The following is a 15944-nucleotide window of genomic DNA, read 5'->3' on the forward strand; positions in this document are numbered from 1 at the left end:
GTTTTTACATTTGAATACAATGACTTAATTTTTATGTGTATACATTTTAAGTATGGTTTTGTTTCCTGTATCTAAGCAGTTTTCGTGTTCAAAGTGTGGATTATGTAATGGTACAGGGTTTATATTAATATTTATTTCTTTTTTAGGGGGTTGGGACTGTAAAAACTTAAGACATTCTTGACCTGTTGTGCTTTTCAGATGACGGTGTTAAATTTACTCGCCTACGTCGCCATCGCGTGGGCAAAACGTGGAGGCGTTCTTGTATCCTCGCCCTTCCCCGGCTTACACTTTCTTTAGTTGGGCGGCTTGGGCCGATACAGTTAACAAGTAATACAACATTAAAAGTGACAAGAGATGACGGGTGTGCGTGACTATTGTCCTCAACGGGTGTGAGTGACTATTGTCCTCTACACTATTTTTGGTCCTGTGTGTTAAGATAAACAATCAACTATGAAACTATCCTCCAGACGATGACTTAATTCAATCGGGAGTTGTGGTTTAAAGCCTCTCCCACGCTCACACGATCGTTTTCTGATCCTCAAAGTGCGTCATCTGGGTATTTCCGCGCTGTTTTAAGTGGGCGGTGACGAGTCCTGCCAGTTTGCCATCAAGCGCGACGACAATCCAACCGGAAAAAAAGAACTTCGTTTTTATAAAAATAAAAGCCTTAACTTCCTGGTTACAATGCATGCTCCCTGCTCTAAAATATGAACTGATGCACAGTGTGCTCATTCCAATGAGGTGGATCCTAAATTTCAGCTCGAGACTTGCAACAATCGTTGACACTAACTAAGTTAAACCTCATCCCAATAGTAATGCGGAGGGAGCATCATGATCTGGAACCACTTTGCTCCTACAGGGCCTGGACACATTGCCGTCATTGGTGTAAAAATGAATTCCCAAGTTCATCAAGATATTTTGCAGGATAACAGTTCTCTCTCTCTCTCTCTCTCTCTCTCTCTCTCTCTCTCTCTCTCTCTCTCTCTCTCTCTCTCTCTCTCTCTCTCTCTCTCTCTCTCTCTCTCTCTCTCTCTCTCTCTCTCTCTCTCTCTCTGAAAGTGCAATTTGAAATTTGTTTTCTTTTGGGGAAAGTGTAACATCAATAGTTTCACTTGAAAGATAAATGTTTCACTTTTGTGAGTAATGAAATTGTTTCTATGGTAATAGTGTGTTAAGCAGATCGTGTGCTATATAGTGAGGATCAGATCACATTTTGTGACTAGTAGTTTATGTATCAATACTTAAAATTCCAAAGGGTTGAGTTAATTTCCTTGTAACTGTAATTATCTCCTCCCTACTCTATAGGTAAATACTGTCGATGTCGTGTCATTAAGTTCAGAACAATAGTGTGGTTGCCTTACCGGAAAATGCGTGTGTTGTTTTCACATGCGACTTGACACTACGTCCCAACTCTGGGCCGTAGCTCGGTGGGTGGGGAGAGAGAGAGAGAGGGAGAGAGAGAGGAGAGAGAGAGAGAGAAGGAGGCGACACTAGCGAGTAGTTCCAAATCGAGACGCTTTTTCGCCAAGACTTTGCACGGTTTGGCGCTCGCAACCTTGACAATAGGAGCCCAGAGAGTCCAAAGGGTCTTGTGAGAGCCATGGCCAGTAAGTGGAGTCGCTTTCGTCCGTTTTGCTGCGCGTTTGCTCACTTTTTTTTTGAAGCGCGAAGGGTGGAGGGGGGTGAAAGTGGACGGGGTGTTGTTTTGCGCCCAGGGGAATCCCCCAGCAACCAGTGGCTTGTCAACGTTTGTTATTCCTTAATTACGTACGCGTGTGGGATCATCAAGATCCTCAACAACTCACCTTGAAATGATTACCCTTCCTGGTACAGTGTGAGTGAATGTTGAGTTGGGGGACGGGCCTGTTGGGTCACGTATTTCCTACTGCGACTATCGAGGCCCAGAACGTCGTTTGAAAACGAGGTCATTTAATATTGAGCAGCTTCGCTTTGGGACATACTGTTGAATATTTCACGTCCATTGGTATTTTCCTGCGTTTGAACAATGCGCCTTCCGTTCGGCTAAAATTGAAGCTATCGTATGTGGTGCCAGTCTGGGGTGAAGTGTGATCATAAATTACATTGTGAATATTGAATCTATAATCAAGGGTTCTCAAACTTTTTAAACCAAGTAAATGTATTTATATATATATATATAAACTCACTAAGCAAGCCCCAGTGTCCATCTTAAATTTTATTCCAAAAAGTATATCACTGAAACATGTACAGTTTAAAAATTGTGACAATACTGTGAGTAAAGAAAATAAAAACAACACTACATAATAATTCAATCCGAATGTATTGCACATAAAACTTACATGAAAATTGTACTGAAAAAAAAGTTGTTCAAGATTGAATGCAAAAGTTTACAGATAATTGTCATCACCAGGTTTGTCTTCTTTTTTAGTAAATGAAGGATGGAGTCAAGTGCAACTGTGTGGCTAACAAATGTTATGCTAATTTTAAATAAAAAAAATAAATACAAATACCATTGACATTTACTAAATGAAATCTAAAGTGAGTCTCAATTTTTTTTTTACACCAAGTACTGGATTTAACACAAAAGTTAAATATACAACTGAGCTGTGCTTAAAAAAAACTACTGGACAGAATTTCACAACGTGTCATTTCAAGTCAGCATGTTCAGTGTATTTCTGTAACCTTTGAACTCTTAGGACACCTCCACTGTAACCACACCAAGAATGAGAAGTTCTTACCAAGCCACAAAAATGTGCTGAAATGGGTTTCCATGTGTTGCTCTGGCATTTTTGTGTGTTTCAAAATTCCCCTTGTGTCCATCCCAGGTGTGTACGGATGGCCAATCAACACGCTGAACCCAGGTAGGATGAATCATCAGGACAAAAAAAACACGAGTCGACACGAGCCCGTGAGATGGTCATTTGGTGTATTTCAACCACGTTGTTGTTGCTCTGTCAAGTCCAAACAGCGAGTCCCCGCATCGAGATCATCGAGCAGCCGAAGCAGCGCGGGATGCGGTTTCGATACAAGTGCGAGGGGCGCTCTGCGGGCAGCATACCTGGGGAGAAAAGCAACGACACCACCAAGACTCACCCGGCAATTAAGGTGAGTTCACTTGCTCCGCAAGGGAATTGAGAAAAACAATACGCGCCCAAAAAAAAAAAAGTGTATAATTATTAAATATAGAGCAAAATATGATGCGAAAATACTTTTATCATTTGTCCGACAAAAGTCAAGTAGCTTAATGCTAACATATAATACTAAAAGCCATAGACTGGCTAACGGAAATAAGCAGACGTTACCATGTTTATAAACTTCCTATAATTGCTACTTTACCACATGCCTCCTTTTATTCCCGATGCTTTTTTTTTTTTTTTTTTTGTGCCACGGCCCAGGTTCATAACTACAGCGGCCCCCTGCGCGTTCGCATCTCCCTGGTGACAAAGAACACGCCGTACAAGCCTCATCCACACGAGCTGGTCGGAAAGGACTGCAAGCACGGCTACTACGAGGCCGACCTGCAGGAGAGGCGGATACACAGGTACGCAAATTCTGCATATTCAAGCGAGCTTCTCGGAGTTTGAGCCACGTGTGAGTGGCTGGCTTTTTACGAACGCCACCTTGGGCGAGCGAGGCTGCAGTCAGCCAGCCTCCTGTTTGGCGCTCAGAGCCGGGTGGATCATTAACAGCACAGATTGGCTCATGGCATGTTTGCCTTTTACACACGTCAGTCAAACAAAAAAAAAAACGTTTTGGAACTTTAATTGCTGTCGCATAATTGCAACATAAATATTGAACAAATAAATGGACTGTGTTCTGCCTGTCACTATACGTCACTGCTAGATGAACATTCATTATTTGTTGTAAATAACAAATAATTTTTAGGAAAGTGTGTTTTCAGTTTTCAGAACTTGGGCATTCAGTGTGTGAAGAAGAAGGATGTGATTGCGGCCATCACGTGTCGGCTGCAGACTAACAACAACCCCTTCAACAGTAAGTGGCGGGCATTTTGTTTTTGAAACATCGCCGCTGCTAATGCTAACAGTCAATGTAAAATGACATTGACAGGTTAAGAGACAATTAGCATTGAGTTCCAGCAGTGATATTCTCTCAAATGATAAATATTGCTGTTGGTACATGTACAGAAATGTAATATAACACCGGGGAGCAATTTTTATGCTGATTAAATCTAAAATTGCAATGCTGATTCCAAAATTGCTGTCAGTTTTTCGAGCGTGTCAAGACTCCACAGTTCCAGATAAGCAAAATTCCACTGATTATCTGTAGTAAGAAGAGCTGATTATGCAAACAGAAAGCTAGCATAGTAGGAATTAAGACGATTAGCGCCTGTTTTTTCTCTTAATTTACCGTTTTATGCTAGATTTCGTTTTGTCCTGTTTTTTATTAGTTGTTTTATTTTTATTTTTATCAAAGCTTGTAACTCTTCCATTTTAGGCTTTTATTTACATACATATACATTTATTTATTGATGTATTTATTTATTTAGAAAATGGAGAGTTGATGGTGTGATAGAGAAAAATTGAGATCAGTTTTGTATTCTGCACCCAAAAAATAGTTAAAACAGCTGTCATTCCGAACTCAACAAAAATTGCGTCCCCCAGTGTAATCCTCATCATATATTCTTCCTAATCTGAGAAAAAAACTAACAGCATCCTTGTACTCCAACCAGTTCTTATTTATTTTTATTGATTGCTATTATTTTAGTTTATATATATAATTATACTAATTTATTTTCTGGCTGTCATGTTATATTTAAATTTTGGTTAATTGAATAAATACTAAGTTTTAAAATCAATAAACAATCGTGTTTACTGTTTATTAATCATGATTTCAACATGAATCAGCAATAATCTTGATTATTATTTCTTGTGCAATCGCCCAGCCCTCCAGTCACCTGGAAGTCTACTCTCTGCTTAATGTTAAACATTATGAAAGCCATTAGCCGCCTTCTGACTGGACGCGCAGCCAGACTGTGCGCCACACCCTCATCCTCTCCCTGCTGTGTTTTGGTTGCAGTTCCCGAGGCCAAGGTGTGGGAGGAAGAATTTGACCTGAATTCGGTGCGGCTCTGCTTCCAGGCCTCCATCACGCTGCCTACGGGGGACCACTTCCCCCTGGAGCCAGTGATCTCGCAACCAATCTTTGATAACAGTGAGTGATGTGACTTGTACACGTGTAGCGCCATCTGCTGGATTTTTAGAGGCATGAACTCTGGTCATGATTTTTATTTTCACAAAAAATAAGTTTCAAGATGACTAGTGCCATTTTTTCTTGATTTAACACACAAACAGCATCTAAAATCTTTTTTAGTAACAGCATCAGTTCACACCAAATCTTTAGCACCTCCACGAGAAGGACATTTATTTTTTGGGGTTACAAAAGTCATCAAATTTCATATTGAATGAATGTCATTGAGGGTATTTTTATTGTCATCAAATGTCAAAATGGGTCAAATTTGGCCCAAACAGTGTTCAAGCCAAGGTTATTATAGTAAAATTAAATCGTTAACAGAAAAGAATAAAAATTTAAAAAAGCCTTAAAAAAATACTTAACTGAAGCTACTTCTTAAATTAGCAAAACTTATTGTAGCAAAAATGTCAGTTTTCGTCTTTGTCAGTTAATATCATACATGAGCCATTTTAAATGTATTTTTTCTGTATTGCTGTGTACAGACTAAGAAAGGTTGTTGAGAATTGTAGTTTAATTTACTTTATTACACAACACTTGACTTAAAAAAATAAAATAAAAAATCTTGTACCTAACAAATGCTCCATATTTATAAAAATAAATAAATAAAAACTTTTAGAAAAATTAGGTGCAAAGAAAATTACAAACCTGCTTTAAAAACAAATTAAAACAACACTTAAGTCAAGACAAATAAATAAATAAAATAACTATAATAAAAAATGCAGCTATTTTAACCCTTGTTCAAAATGGTTGTCTTGTCTCAGGGGCTCCAAACACAGCAGAGCTGAAGATCTGCAGAGTGAACTGCAACTCAGGCAGCTGCAAAGGCGGCGATGAAATCTTTCTACTGTGCGACAAAGTACAAAAAGGTAAAAATGCGCTGGACGGTCTTTTGTTTGCAAGGTCCGCTTCCTGTTAAAACCCACCCGTCCTCTCTCGCCACAGAGGACATCGAGGTGCGCTTCTTCCAGGACTCCTGGGAGGGCAAGGGCACTTTCTCCCAAGCCGACGTCCACAGGCAGGTGGCCATCGTGTTCCGCACGCCGCCCTACCGCGACGCCAACCTCAGCGAGCCCGTCCGCGTCAAGGTGCAGCTGCGCCGGCCCTCGGACCGCGAGGTCAGCGAGCCCATGGACTTCCAGTACCTGCCCGCTGACCGCGGTATGACTTTAAGCCATCCCTCGAACGAATTTGCGGCATAATAATCGTCTGATTATCGGAGTCTCTTTTGTAAACCCCTTTTAGACGAATACCGGTGGAATGAGAAGCGGAAACGCACTGGCGATATGTTCCAGAGTCTGAAGCTGGGATCTCTGCTGTCGACAAGTAAGACCTGAATTATTGATTCATAATAATAATAATAATAATAATAATAATAATAATAATAATAGCTCTGCCTGTTGGGATTTCAGGATCAATCCCGCCACCCGATCGACGTCACTTCAGCCCTGCCAGGAGAACAGCCCCAAGCAAACCCGTTTCCATGATGGCACCAGCTTGTGAGTCTGCCAGTTATTGTCTTTGTCGCTCCGCACACGACATTGATCAGGATTGAGAAGCTCACATGAACACTGGTGGAAAGTAATGAAGTATTTGTATGCACTTCCTGTACTTAAGTTGATTTTTCAGATCGCCTTTATATTCTACTCCTTACTGTGTCAAAACATTTTTTTTTTTACTTAATTGCCTGTTAAATCAGTCATCAGAATTTAACTGCCAAATTCCACAATCGGCATCATCAAATTCATATCGGTTGTCAGTAATGCACAGTAGGTCGCTTCGATCTTTTGTTCATTGTGTTGGTTGCGTTTGTGCTGCAGTTCCACCTGTTGCCACCGGAGCGAAACCGCAGCCCTCCTTCACTCACATGCAACCGAACCAGATGTTCTCAAGCCAGACCAAGGTGGAGGCCTCACCCTTCTCCTCCTCCCACTTCTCCTCCTCCCCCTCCCACTTCTCCATCTCCTCCTCCTCCCCCGCCCCCTCCTCCAATTCAGTCGCAGCCACGAGCCAAACGTGGAAGATCATGGAGAGCTTAAACCTGGGCCCGCAGCACCAAGCCGTCCGGGTTCAGAGTTGCTCCGTGAGCCACCCGTCTGTTTCCAGCCAGGAATACCCCACCGTCAACCTGTCAGACCTTCAGGAATTCTTCCCCAGCATTACCTCGGTTGTCACCCAGGAGCCGTCGGCCTCACAGGGGAACGCCACCTCCTCGCAGTCCACCGGCTTCTTCTCCTTGCTGGGCTCTCAGTTCCCCGTGGACGCCACTACGGCGGAGGAGGGCATCCCGCAGTTCCCCAGCTTTTCCGAAGCCCAGGCCTCGGGAAACCTGGACAGCCTGGACATGGACGACTTTGTGGACCTCCTGAACCCGCCGGACGAGAGCTGCAACGGCCAGCAAGCCGGCCACTCAGCGGCGGCGGCGCAGAACACTTTGGACCCGGCCGGCATCCCGGGAAGCACCTGGATGAATTATCCCAACAGCATCGTCAACCTGCTCCAGAACGAGAGCATGATGGACGTCTTGACCAACAACAGCAACAACCAGCAGCGGCCCGCCGTGCTGGACGAGTTTGACGAGTTGATTTCTGTGGATGAGGATCATCTCATTTCCATTTTTACCGTGGAAGCCAAGCCGGTTTTGTTTCGGGACACCCCACTTAATTAAGAACCCTGTTCATCGCGCACGTCTGGAAAGCCCTTTCAGCATTTATTCCATATCCCACCTTAAGGTCATTGTGTGTTAGTACATACTTTGTCCTCACTGGTATGACTACTCTAGCATACTCGTTGGCAAAACTACATTAGGTGCTACAACTGGCGCATCACTTATATTACTAGTAGTGCACAGATGTCAACTAGTGCACAGTTTTGCCTCACTAGTTTCAGTGATTCTTTCTTTTTTTTTCTCCGTTACTCCACCCCCCTTCAAAAAAAGGAAGACGACATATTTTTGTGCTATTGAAAAAAATTGCTCCGACGGATTTCCTTAGGGCGGACATGAAGGGAACGAATGTAGCTTTAAAAAAAAAAAAATCCTGTTGAAGTTTCTGAACATGTTCAGTGTTTTTGTTTAACGATGACAACAAGTCTGCTTTTCTGTCTAGGAATGCAAACAGACTTTAAGGTAAGTCTATGCAGCTGTTGCTTCAAATAGTCTGTCTCCTTTGTTACGCGGTAACATAGTGGACCAATGTCCCTTTTTAAAAAAATTTTTTTATATATCTTGCCAAATTGTAGTTATGTGTTCAGAACCAAATGAAGGGTCTACTAGTAAAAAAATACAGGCAACATTCACATCTGCTTGTATGGCAATTAACTGTGAAAGGGTTCATGCTTTGTTTGGTCATGTCTCCCCATTGGTGTCATTGTAACAGCACAAAGCATAGCTTTTACATTAGAGAAAAAATGTCAATTGACAAATTCTCATCTCATCTTATTTGAAATGCCAGAAACAAATGCTCGACATACGTCATTGTAATTTTAAAGCTTCTTAATTACCTTGTGTTCCCCAAAATTGTTTCTCCCACTTACACTTCCAATACCACCAGTTCAAAATTCATATTACATTTGGGTTGCTCTCTCAAATGTTGCATGTTGAACATAGATTAGACACAAATACTGAGAATGATTTATTGTTTGGAAGCAGCTTCAATTAAATGGAATCAAACCGATTTTGCTTTATTATCTAATAAAATAAAAAAAGATGCTTGGAGATTTTGTGACTGTAAATTCATTAAAGTTTTGCAGCAAAATGCACAAGCTAGAGTATTCAAAAGGTACTGTATTTGGCAACTTTATAACTCTTTATGAAAAAACTAAACTTATGTGTCAATACTTAAATAAAATGTGCAGAAATCTGGAAGTTTCCCACCAAGGTAAGATATATTAATATAGACACTCAACATTCATTTATTTGTGGCGTAGCAAGTGTCCCTAGGAGCCCCAAGCAAGAGGGGATTGGGGGCCCTGGCAGATGGGGTGTGGGGGGGGGGTGATATGAGGCACGACAAAGAACCATTCGTAAACAACTGTTACTTATTAATACACTCACCGCTGTTGTTTTCTTTTCTCTTCTCCCTCTTTTTTTACTTTGGTTTTTTACTCCCAGATGGATAGCTCCTTCATCTTGTTCTTGTTCTTAAATCTGTTGGCCCTTTGGGGGCCCCAAGCAATTGCTTGGTTTGCCTAATGGGAAGCTACGCCTCTGTCAACGGCATGCAAACATGGCTCCCTCAAAAAAAATCTAAAAACACAAAAGTACAAATATTCTCAATCATGCCCATCACAACTTTAAAATTTGCGCATGTCCAACGAAGGGAAGAACTGGATTTTTTTTTTTTTTTTTTAACAGCTATGACCCTCGTCATCAAGCTTATGTGACATCCAGATTGGTGACTTTGTTGATGATGTGCGAGCGCCTGGGCACGCACTCCAGGTTGAATTTACTCTCGTAGATGGTGGGACAAAGCTTCCAGCGGTTGTTCCGGTAGATTCCCAGGTACGTGTACACGTCAGGCTTGTAGGACAGCGGACACTTGACCCCCGAGGCTCGGATGTGAGCGTCCAGTTCGACCACTTGGCTCTCGTCGGTGAAGTTATCGTTGTAGACGCATATGACATGTTTGCCTCCTTTGATGGGGTCGTGCGGGCTGACTTTGACGCTGGAGATCTTGCCGTCCACCACCGCTCTGGCCACGCACTCCCATGCATGGTCCACCTTGAAGCCGCGGTCCAGGTGCATGAGCCACTTGCCCGAGAGGACGCCGTGGTTCAACGCCAGCTCCTTGACGTTCTCGAAGTTGACCGCTCGCCCGCTGGCCACCAATTTCTCCCAGCTCTCCTGGAGCGCGACTACTTCCCCGGTACTAGAGCAGAAGTCCGGACCCAGTACAGAAATCCAGCCCACACCTCTCACGCCCAGCTCCTTGTCACCATATCGGCTCACTTGCGATGGCCTGTTGCTCTCCAACCAGTCATCGAACTCTGACCGTGGGTTTTCGTCACAGTCGAACACGATCCAAGGGTCCATGTCAGCCGCCAAGGCCTCGGCGGCGTAAGTTTCAGCGGCAAACGAGGGCTCCGTGTCGCCTTCTAATGGGGACACAGCTTCCTCCTCCATAATGCTCCTGTTTAATCACACTTTCACGGTTGAACAATTCTGTTTAAGATTAAAAAAAAACACAATAGATTACATTTTTTAAAGTTGTCATCGTTTGCTTTTGCAGACTTGTTTAGCTTGAGCCGAAAACATTTTGACGTTTAGACTTAAGTGCATTTAAGATTCTGTTGTTTTTTACCTTAACATTGAATCAGTACTTCACCTTCAACCAGTCATCTTTACACACGTATCTCTACTTCTACTAACTTACTGTACTGTGAGTACAGAATGTGAGTACTTTTGCAACCTCTGCATTACGAAAAAAAACAACATGCCACCTATGCAACTTTGCTAGCTACATTAGCCGCACTAGCTCTTGTTATCAACCCGCCGCGTTCGGCGTGAAACCGTTGTCAAATTAGAGATTTGCAGCCCCAGCATACGATTGCCACCCCTTCAGAATGTCGAAATGGAGGAATGTGAAGTGTAAACTGTTACCTGTTTTGTCAAATGTGGTGATAGGCAGTCAAACCAATGTCAAAACAAACATGAGTTTCCCTTGAAACTATAACCTCCGGCCTCTAGTGGGCGGTGTCTGCCTGTTTGTAGAAGGAGGAGATAAATACTGTAGGTATTTTTTTCCTCATGTTCTTTTGAAGATTTTTTTAAAACTTATTTATTACTGTTTGGTGACTTATTTATTAGTTTTACTCTGAAACGTAGTCATTTTTCTAAATGTGGTAAATGATGCTTTCCCGTTTGTTGGGTTTAAATCTGTGACGAGGAGGTAAATATGTAAAATATATGCATTCATTTGGGAATTTTGACTGTGAAAATGTGATGTAAAGTTTGGGGACGTTAAAAATAGCTCCCATACCAAATGTCCCGGATGAATGTAATGTAATACTGTGACGTTTTAATCGGTAGCGTCTGCGCTGGTTGGGCAAATATGTTTAAAGAAACTGGACGTGTGAATAAAGTAGGAATTTGGAGAGTGTGTAAAATTGTTCGCAAGATGTCCGAAATTAGGTGGAACATTTCAAGTGGTAATGGTTTGGCAGTCAGAATCAGGCTAAAAATTACACGCTTCAGTGTTCAACAATAATAATAATTATATATAAAAATATATGTATTCTGCAATTTTAACACTGAAGTGCACTAAAACATCCCGTTCATACAATCTTAAAAACAACAACAACAGCAACAAAACAAAAACGTAATATTCACATTTTCGGGATAAATTATGGTTGTCCGAGTCGGGCATCAGGACCCCGCGGGCAGCAAACTACGCAACCAGCAGTGGAGTGACGACGACTTGCTAATGTGCTAAGCTAACTGCTTAGCCCGGCCGGGACGGTCGCGTATCTATTTTGGTGTCTGCGTGGAGGTGGATCTTTTCACTATTCCACAGTAATATTTCATTTGTGTGTGTGTGTGTTCACCACCAGGTTTACTTCACAATGCCGAGCAAAAAGAAGAAATACAACGCGAGATTTCCACCGGTGAGTGTTTACCGACGCCGGTGTCCTGTCCAGCTAACATGAGCTAATCTTTGTGAATGCTAATTTATCATTCTAAACTTATTTGGCGTAGGTTATATTTAACCCGATCCACACACAACATTTTATAATCATAACACGTTAAAACATAGTCATATACACCTCCAAATATGTGACGTAACCAATTTCAAGTTCGCCAGAATTTTGCATTGTTTTTAGCATGGCAAGCTGCTGCGAACACTGTATACGTCTAACATCTCAGCAAGCACTTAATTTTTCGTGCTCTCCTCTTGTTTTTCAGGCAAGGATTAAGAAGATTATGCAGACGGATGAAGAAATAGGCAAAGTGGCTGCAGCAGTACCTGTTATTATCTGTATCCTTCTTGCCTAAAATCTTCCCTTTGCTGTCTTGCATTGTTTTGAATAGGGTTGACATTTTGCGTGAATGGTCAAAGTTTGAGCTTTTATTATAGAAAATGAGACTGGAGTTTACTGAATTGATGGTCAGGAAATTCATGACTAAAACAACCAGATTTCATGCAAGTATAGTAGTTTATTAATATTTATTGGAAGCCCATTGAATTGCAGTAATAAAAAAAAATTGCGCGTCATCCTCTTCAAAGCCATGTTGAGTCACAGCAGGTTCCTTTACTACGACATCAGCGAGAGCCCTGGAACTTTTCTTGGAGTCGTTGCTCACAAAGGCCTGTCACGTCACCCAGTCCAAGAATGCCAAGACCATGACGACGTCACACTTGTAAGTTTTGCATTCTGTGGATTTTGCGTGTCCTCACCAATCTCACATATTTGCTTCTTTTTTTTTCTCGTGCTCTGTCATATGATGCCACAAGATGCTGGCAAATCCTTGCCTAACAAGGAAATAGTACACAACAATTGGTCAGCCAGTTGTACGCCTTTTTTTTTTTTTTTTTACTGGCACCCATGTCACTTACCAACAAAGTATTTTCAAGCCATACACACTCAAAGATCACAGATACTAAAATAAAGTGTAATGTGTGGATAGAAAGCAATGCATCGAGCTGGAACAGCAGTTTGATTTCTTGAAAGACCTGGTGGCAACGGTTCCGGACATGCAGGGCGAGGGGGATGAGAATCACACTGAGGCGACAGGGGAAAAGGTGCCACGCAGGTATTGACATTTAAATACGTCCTCACAATGTCGTGTTTACGTAAAAGTTGAAGTGAACGTATTTTTTTTTAAATACCGTTGCTCCCCCCCCCCCCCCCCCCCCAGAGGTCGAAAGCCTGGGTCCAGTCACAAAAACGGAGGGGCCGGCTCGAAAGGCAAGGACAAGAAGTTGTCCGGAACAGAGTCAGAACAAGAGGTGAGAGGTGATTGGCACAGAGAGAGCCATCTTCGTTCTGTTATCGTGTCTAAGCATTTGTGTCCTCCGTTGGATTTTCGGGCAAAAGGAGGACACGGAGGACAGCGAGACAGATGGGGACGAAGAGGATGGCTCTCAGTCGAGCACAAATCTGCAGGCTGCATCCAGGTTTCACAGGTACGGTCTCAAACGCATCAATAGCAATGCCTGTCATCTTGTAGACTACTTGAGGGCTGTGTGATAATCAGCGGTCCTCAGCTGTCACAGAGCAGACATAATCAGCAAAGCATCGTCACTATGCATGTACACAATCATGAAGCCATGTTACATAAATGGCTGGATTCATGAGTTAATTTAGTCAACACAAAAATACTGCACGAGGCTCATCAATAGCAACTAATAGCCAACTTCACTCATTCGCTGACACGTCACACAGTTTTGAATATTTAATTATTGGGGGGGAATGTATTACACATAACATTTAAATAACAATTATCCCTAAATGTTAATAAACTGTTTTTTTTTATTTATAAAGATTAAATGCAAAAGTGTTGAACGGAAAAGTTGAATACAACTGAAGCGTACTTAGCTAGGGATTCTTTCGTGCACCACTAGAGGGAGCCCGCGTACCACCCTTTAAGAACCAGCCACTAATCTAGTGCTTACTGCGTCGTTTCTGCCTATGCACGTCATCCGTAGCGCCGGCGGACCCCAAAAGTACCCGCACGGGGGCAACCTGGTCCCAGAGGACAGCGTGGCCCCGCCGCAACCACGGGGCCCGGTGACCTTTGCCCCGCACCCCTCCATGATGACCACCGCAACACCTCCGGCAGCTCCCATGCTACAACAAAACGAGGACTACGACGACGAAGACTATGACTCTTAGCTCCCCCCTTTTCCACATCTCTCTCTCTCACACACACACACACACACCTTTTTTAGTTTAAGTTGCTCTCACGGCGGTCGCTCGGAGCAGAGGAGCGAAAGACTCTTCATCGGCGGGAGGCCACCGGAGAAAAGAATCTGGTTGTACATTGCGTTTTAATTTTTTGTTCTCTTTTAAACTTGGGCTTTTATTTCACTGGAGACAAGAATCCAACCACAATAGTTTTAAGGAGTTTCGTTTTGATTCGTATTCTGAATCTTTTTTTTGTTTGTTTTTTGCCTACAGACAGGATAGGTGTGGTTTGTGTTGCTTTCTTGCTTTTCTATGATTTGCTTTTCTTTTGTTCTCTTTTTAATTCAAGTTTTTATCCCCTGGGAAAAAAAAAACATGTCTCAAGACCACAACACAGACAGCACCTTCAAGAGTCCCCAAATTTCTCTTCAGGCCACACTCAACTTATTACTTATTTTTCTATTATGTTGCATACCCCTCCCCCCCCCTTTTTTTAATTTCTAAGAATACTTTTAATGATTGAATTGAAAGTAGACACAGGTTCCCCTCTATGCCCATGTTAAATATTTCCAAATAGGCAGAAGGAAATTGCATTGTAAACTTTTTAACATTATTTTATTTTGTACGGATTAAATAAAAGAAAAATTGACATTTCAATTTAGTGCCATGTTTTGTTTTTTTCACCCCACGCGTAAGCTAAAGAAATTGAACAGATTCCATTTATTGAACTTAAAAGTTAAACACAACTGAACTGTACCTCGGCAGTTATTTTTTGGGGAGAATTTGCATGTTAGTTTGCTGCTGTAGCGGCCAAACTTTGCTGTTTCAAAACGGACGTCATGGAGAAAGGAAGCGGGGGAGGGCAAATGGAGCAAGGGGACACATTGAGGGGCCCCTGCAAGGAAATACACTTTTTCCACACGACAGCCGGCCGGGCCATAAGGTGCTCTTCTTATTTTACAAACATTTCCCTTAACAGGGAAACCATTTTTTTTTTTTTTGGGGAACTTGTTACAAACAAGAAATTCAACATTTGAATTGGATAAATAAAGCTAAATAATGACAAACTGTATGTAAATCTTACCGCTATATACTGTACGTACCAGCACAGCATTAGTGCAACCGCCATGGATAAAGAGGAAGTTCTAGGCGCTGTGCTCCTGGATTTTACGGAAATGCTCAAATGTTTTTCTCACTCATCTCTGGCTGGATTAAGAGTTGCTGTATTTGTACTGCAGAACACAAAGTATTTTTAATGGTGGTTTTTCTACCAGTGGAAATGTCTTGTGAATTCCTTCTAGGAATTCGTTTAGAACCTCTTTTTATTTTCAATTTTTGTAAATGATTTATCCTGTGCTGATAAAAAAAATATATATATATATGCTGATTTGATGATTTATGCAGATGACTCATCTCTATTTGGTAGCACAAAGGCTCTTGCTAAATGCACTCAATTTGTATGTTGATGGGGTACAAGTAGAGCAGGTGTTCAAGGCCAAATTACTAGGGTGAAGTTAGATAGTGTGCGGTCTTGATCTGATCAAATTGGTCGTACTGTTTCAAAGATGGGAAGGGACATTGCAATTTCAAAGGAATGCTTTTTGTTCCAACTGCAATTTTGCATGATGCCGTTCGATCATGTGTTCTCACATTTGGAGTGTTGCCCTCTTATTTGGCCAAGTGCTTCTGCAAAAGATAAAACAAAAAAAACATAATTTGCACAGAATAGAGCAGCCCGTTGAGTACATTCCGTGATAATGTAATCAGTATGCACAAACAATTATCATGGCTAACGGTGGAAAATAAAATAGACTTGATGTTTATGTATAATGTACTATCATAATCAATGTACTGTACTATCATAATATGGAATGGTACACCCCATTTAATTCTTCGAACAGATAGAACATGTT

General features: G+C 41.9%; 3 protein-coding genes across 3 annotated transcripts; 2 read left to right on the plus strand and 1 right to left on the minus strand.

Annotated features, from left to right (window-relative positions):
* Nucleotides 1-1443: 1443 nt before the first annotated feature.
* Nucleotides 1444-8902, plus strand: rela (RELA proto-oncogene, NF-kB subunit a). Its single transcript, XM_086058124.1, is given in 12 exon segments — nt 1444-1607; nt 2805-2840; nt 2939-3084; nt 3375-3520; nt 3881-3972; nt 5017-5151; nt 5952-6056; nt 6133-6348; nt 6433-6513; nt 6600-6686; nt 7008-7808; nt 7811-8902. Coding segments are annotated over 12 exon segments (1893 nt in total). The 5' UTR covers nt 1444-1600; the 3' UTR covers nt 7852-8902.
* Nucleotides 8807-10888, minus strand: c17h11orf68 (chromosome 17 C11orf68 homolog). Its single transcript, XM_086058126.1, has 2 exons — nt 10787-10888; nt 8807-10348 (listed from the first exon to the last, which is right to left on the minus strand). The coding sequence occupies exon 2, from the start codon at nt 10307-10309 to the stop codon at nt 9563-9565; it is 747 nt and encodes a 248-aa protein (XP_085914252.1). The 5' UTR covers nt 10310-10348; nt 10787-10888; the 3' UTR covers nt 8807-9562.
* Nucleotides 10889-11576: 688 nt separating this feature from the next.
* Nucleotides 11577-15423, plus strand: drap1 (DR1-associated protein 1 (negative cofactor 2 alpha)). The gene is made up of 7 exons (XM_086060330.1): nt 11577-11790; nt 12089-12161; nt 12451-12544; nt 12812-12937; nt 13043-13133; nt 13222-13310; nt 13833-15423. Exons 1-7 carry the CDS (start codon nt 11749-11751, stop codon nt 14017-14019), a joined length of 702 nt encoding a protein of 233 aa, XP_085916456.1. The 5' UTR covers nt 11577-11748; the 3' UTR covers nt 14020-15423.
* The last annotated feature ends 521 nt before the right edge of the window (nt 15424-15944 follow it).

Source organism: Leptonotus elevatus, chromosome 17 (assembly GCF_054856555.1).
Source record: "Leptonotus elevatus isolate MCC_2025b chromosome 17, RoL_Lele_1.0, whole genome shotgun sequence".
NCBI classification, from domain to species: Eukaryota; Metazoa; Chordata; class Actinopteri; order Syngnathiformes; family Syngnathidae; genus Leptonotus; species Leptonotus elevatus.

Bases quoted from the DNA above. Each gene is read 5' to 3' on its own strand.
- c17h11orf68 (XM_086058126.1), bottom strand. From the start codon at position 10,309: ATGGAGGAGGAAGCTGTGTCCCCATTAGAAGGCGACACGGAGCCCTCG.
- drap1 (XM_086060330.1), top strand. From the start codon at position 11,749: ATGCCGAGCAAAAAGAAGAAATACAACGCGAGATTTCCACCG. The intron at 12,162-12,450 runs GTATCCTTCTTG...CTACGACATCAG, and splicing joins AGCAGTACCTGTTATTATCT to CGAGAGCCCTGGAACTTTTC. The intron at 12,545-12,811 runs GTAAGTTTTGCA...ATGTGTGGATAG, and splicing joins ACCATGACGACGTCACACTT to AAAGCAATGCATCGAGCTGG.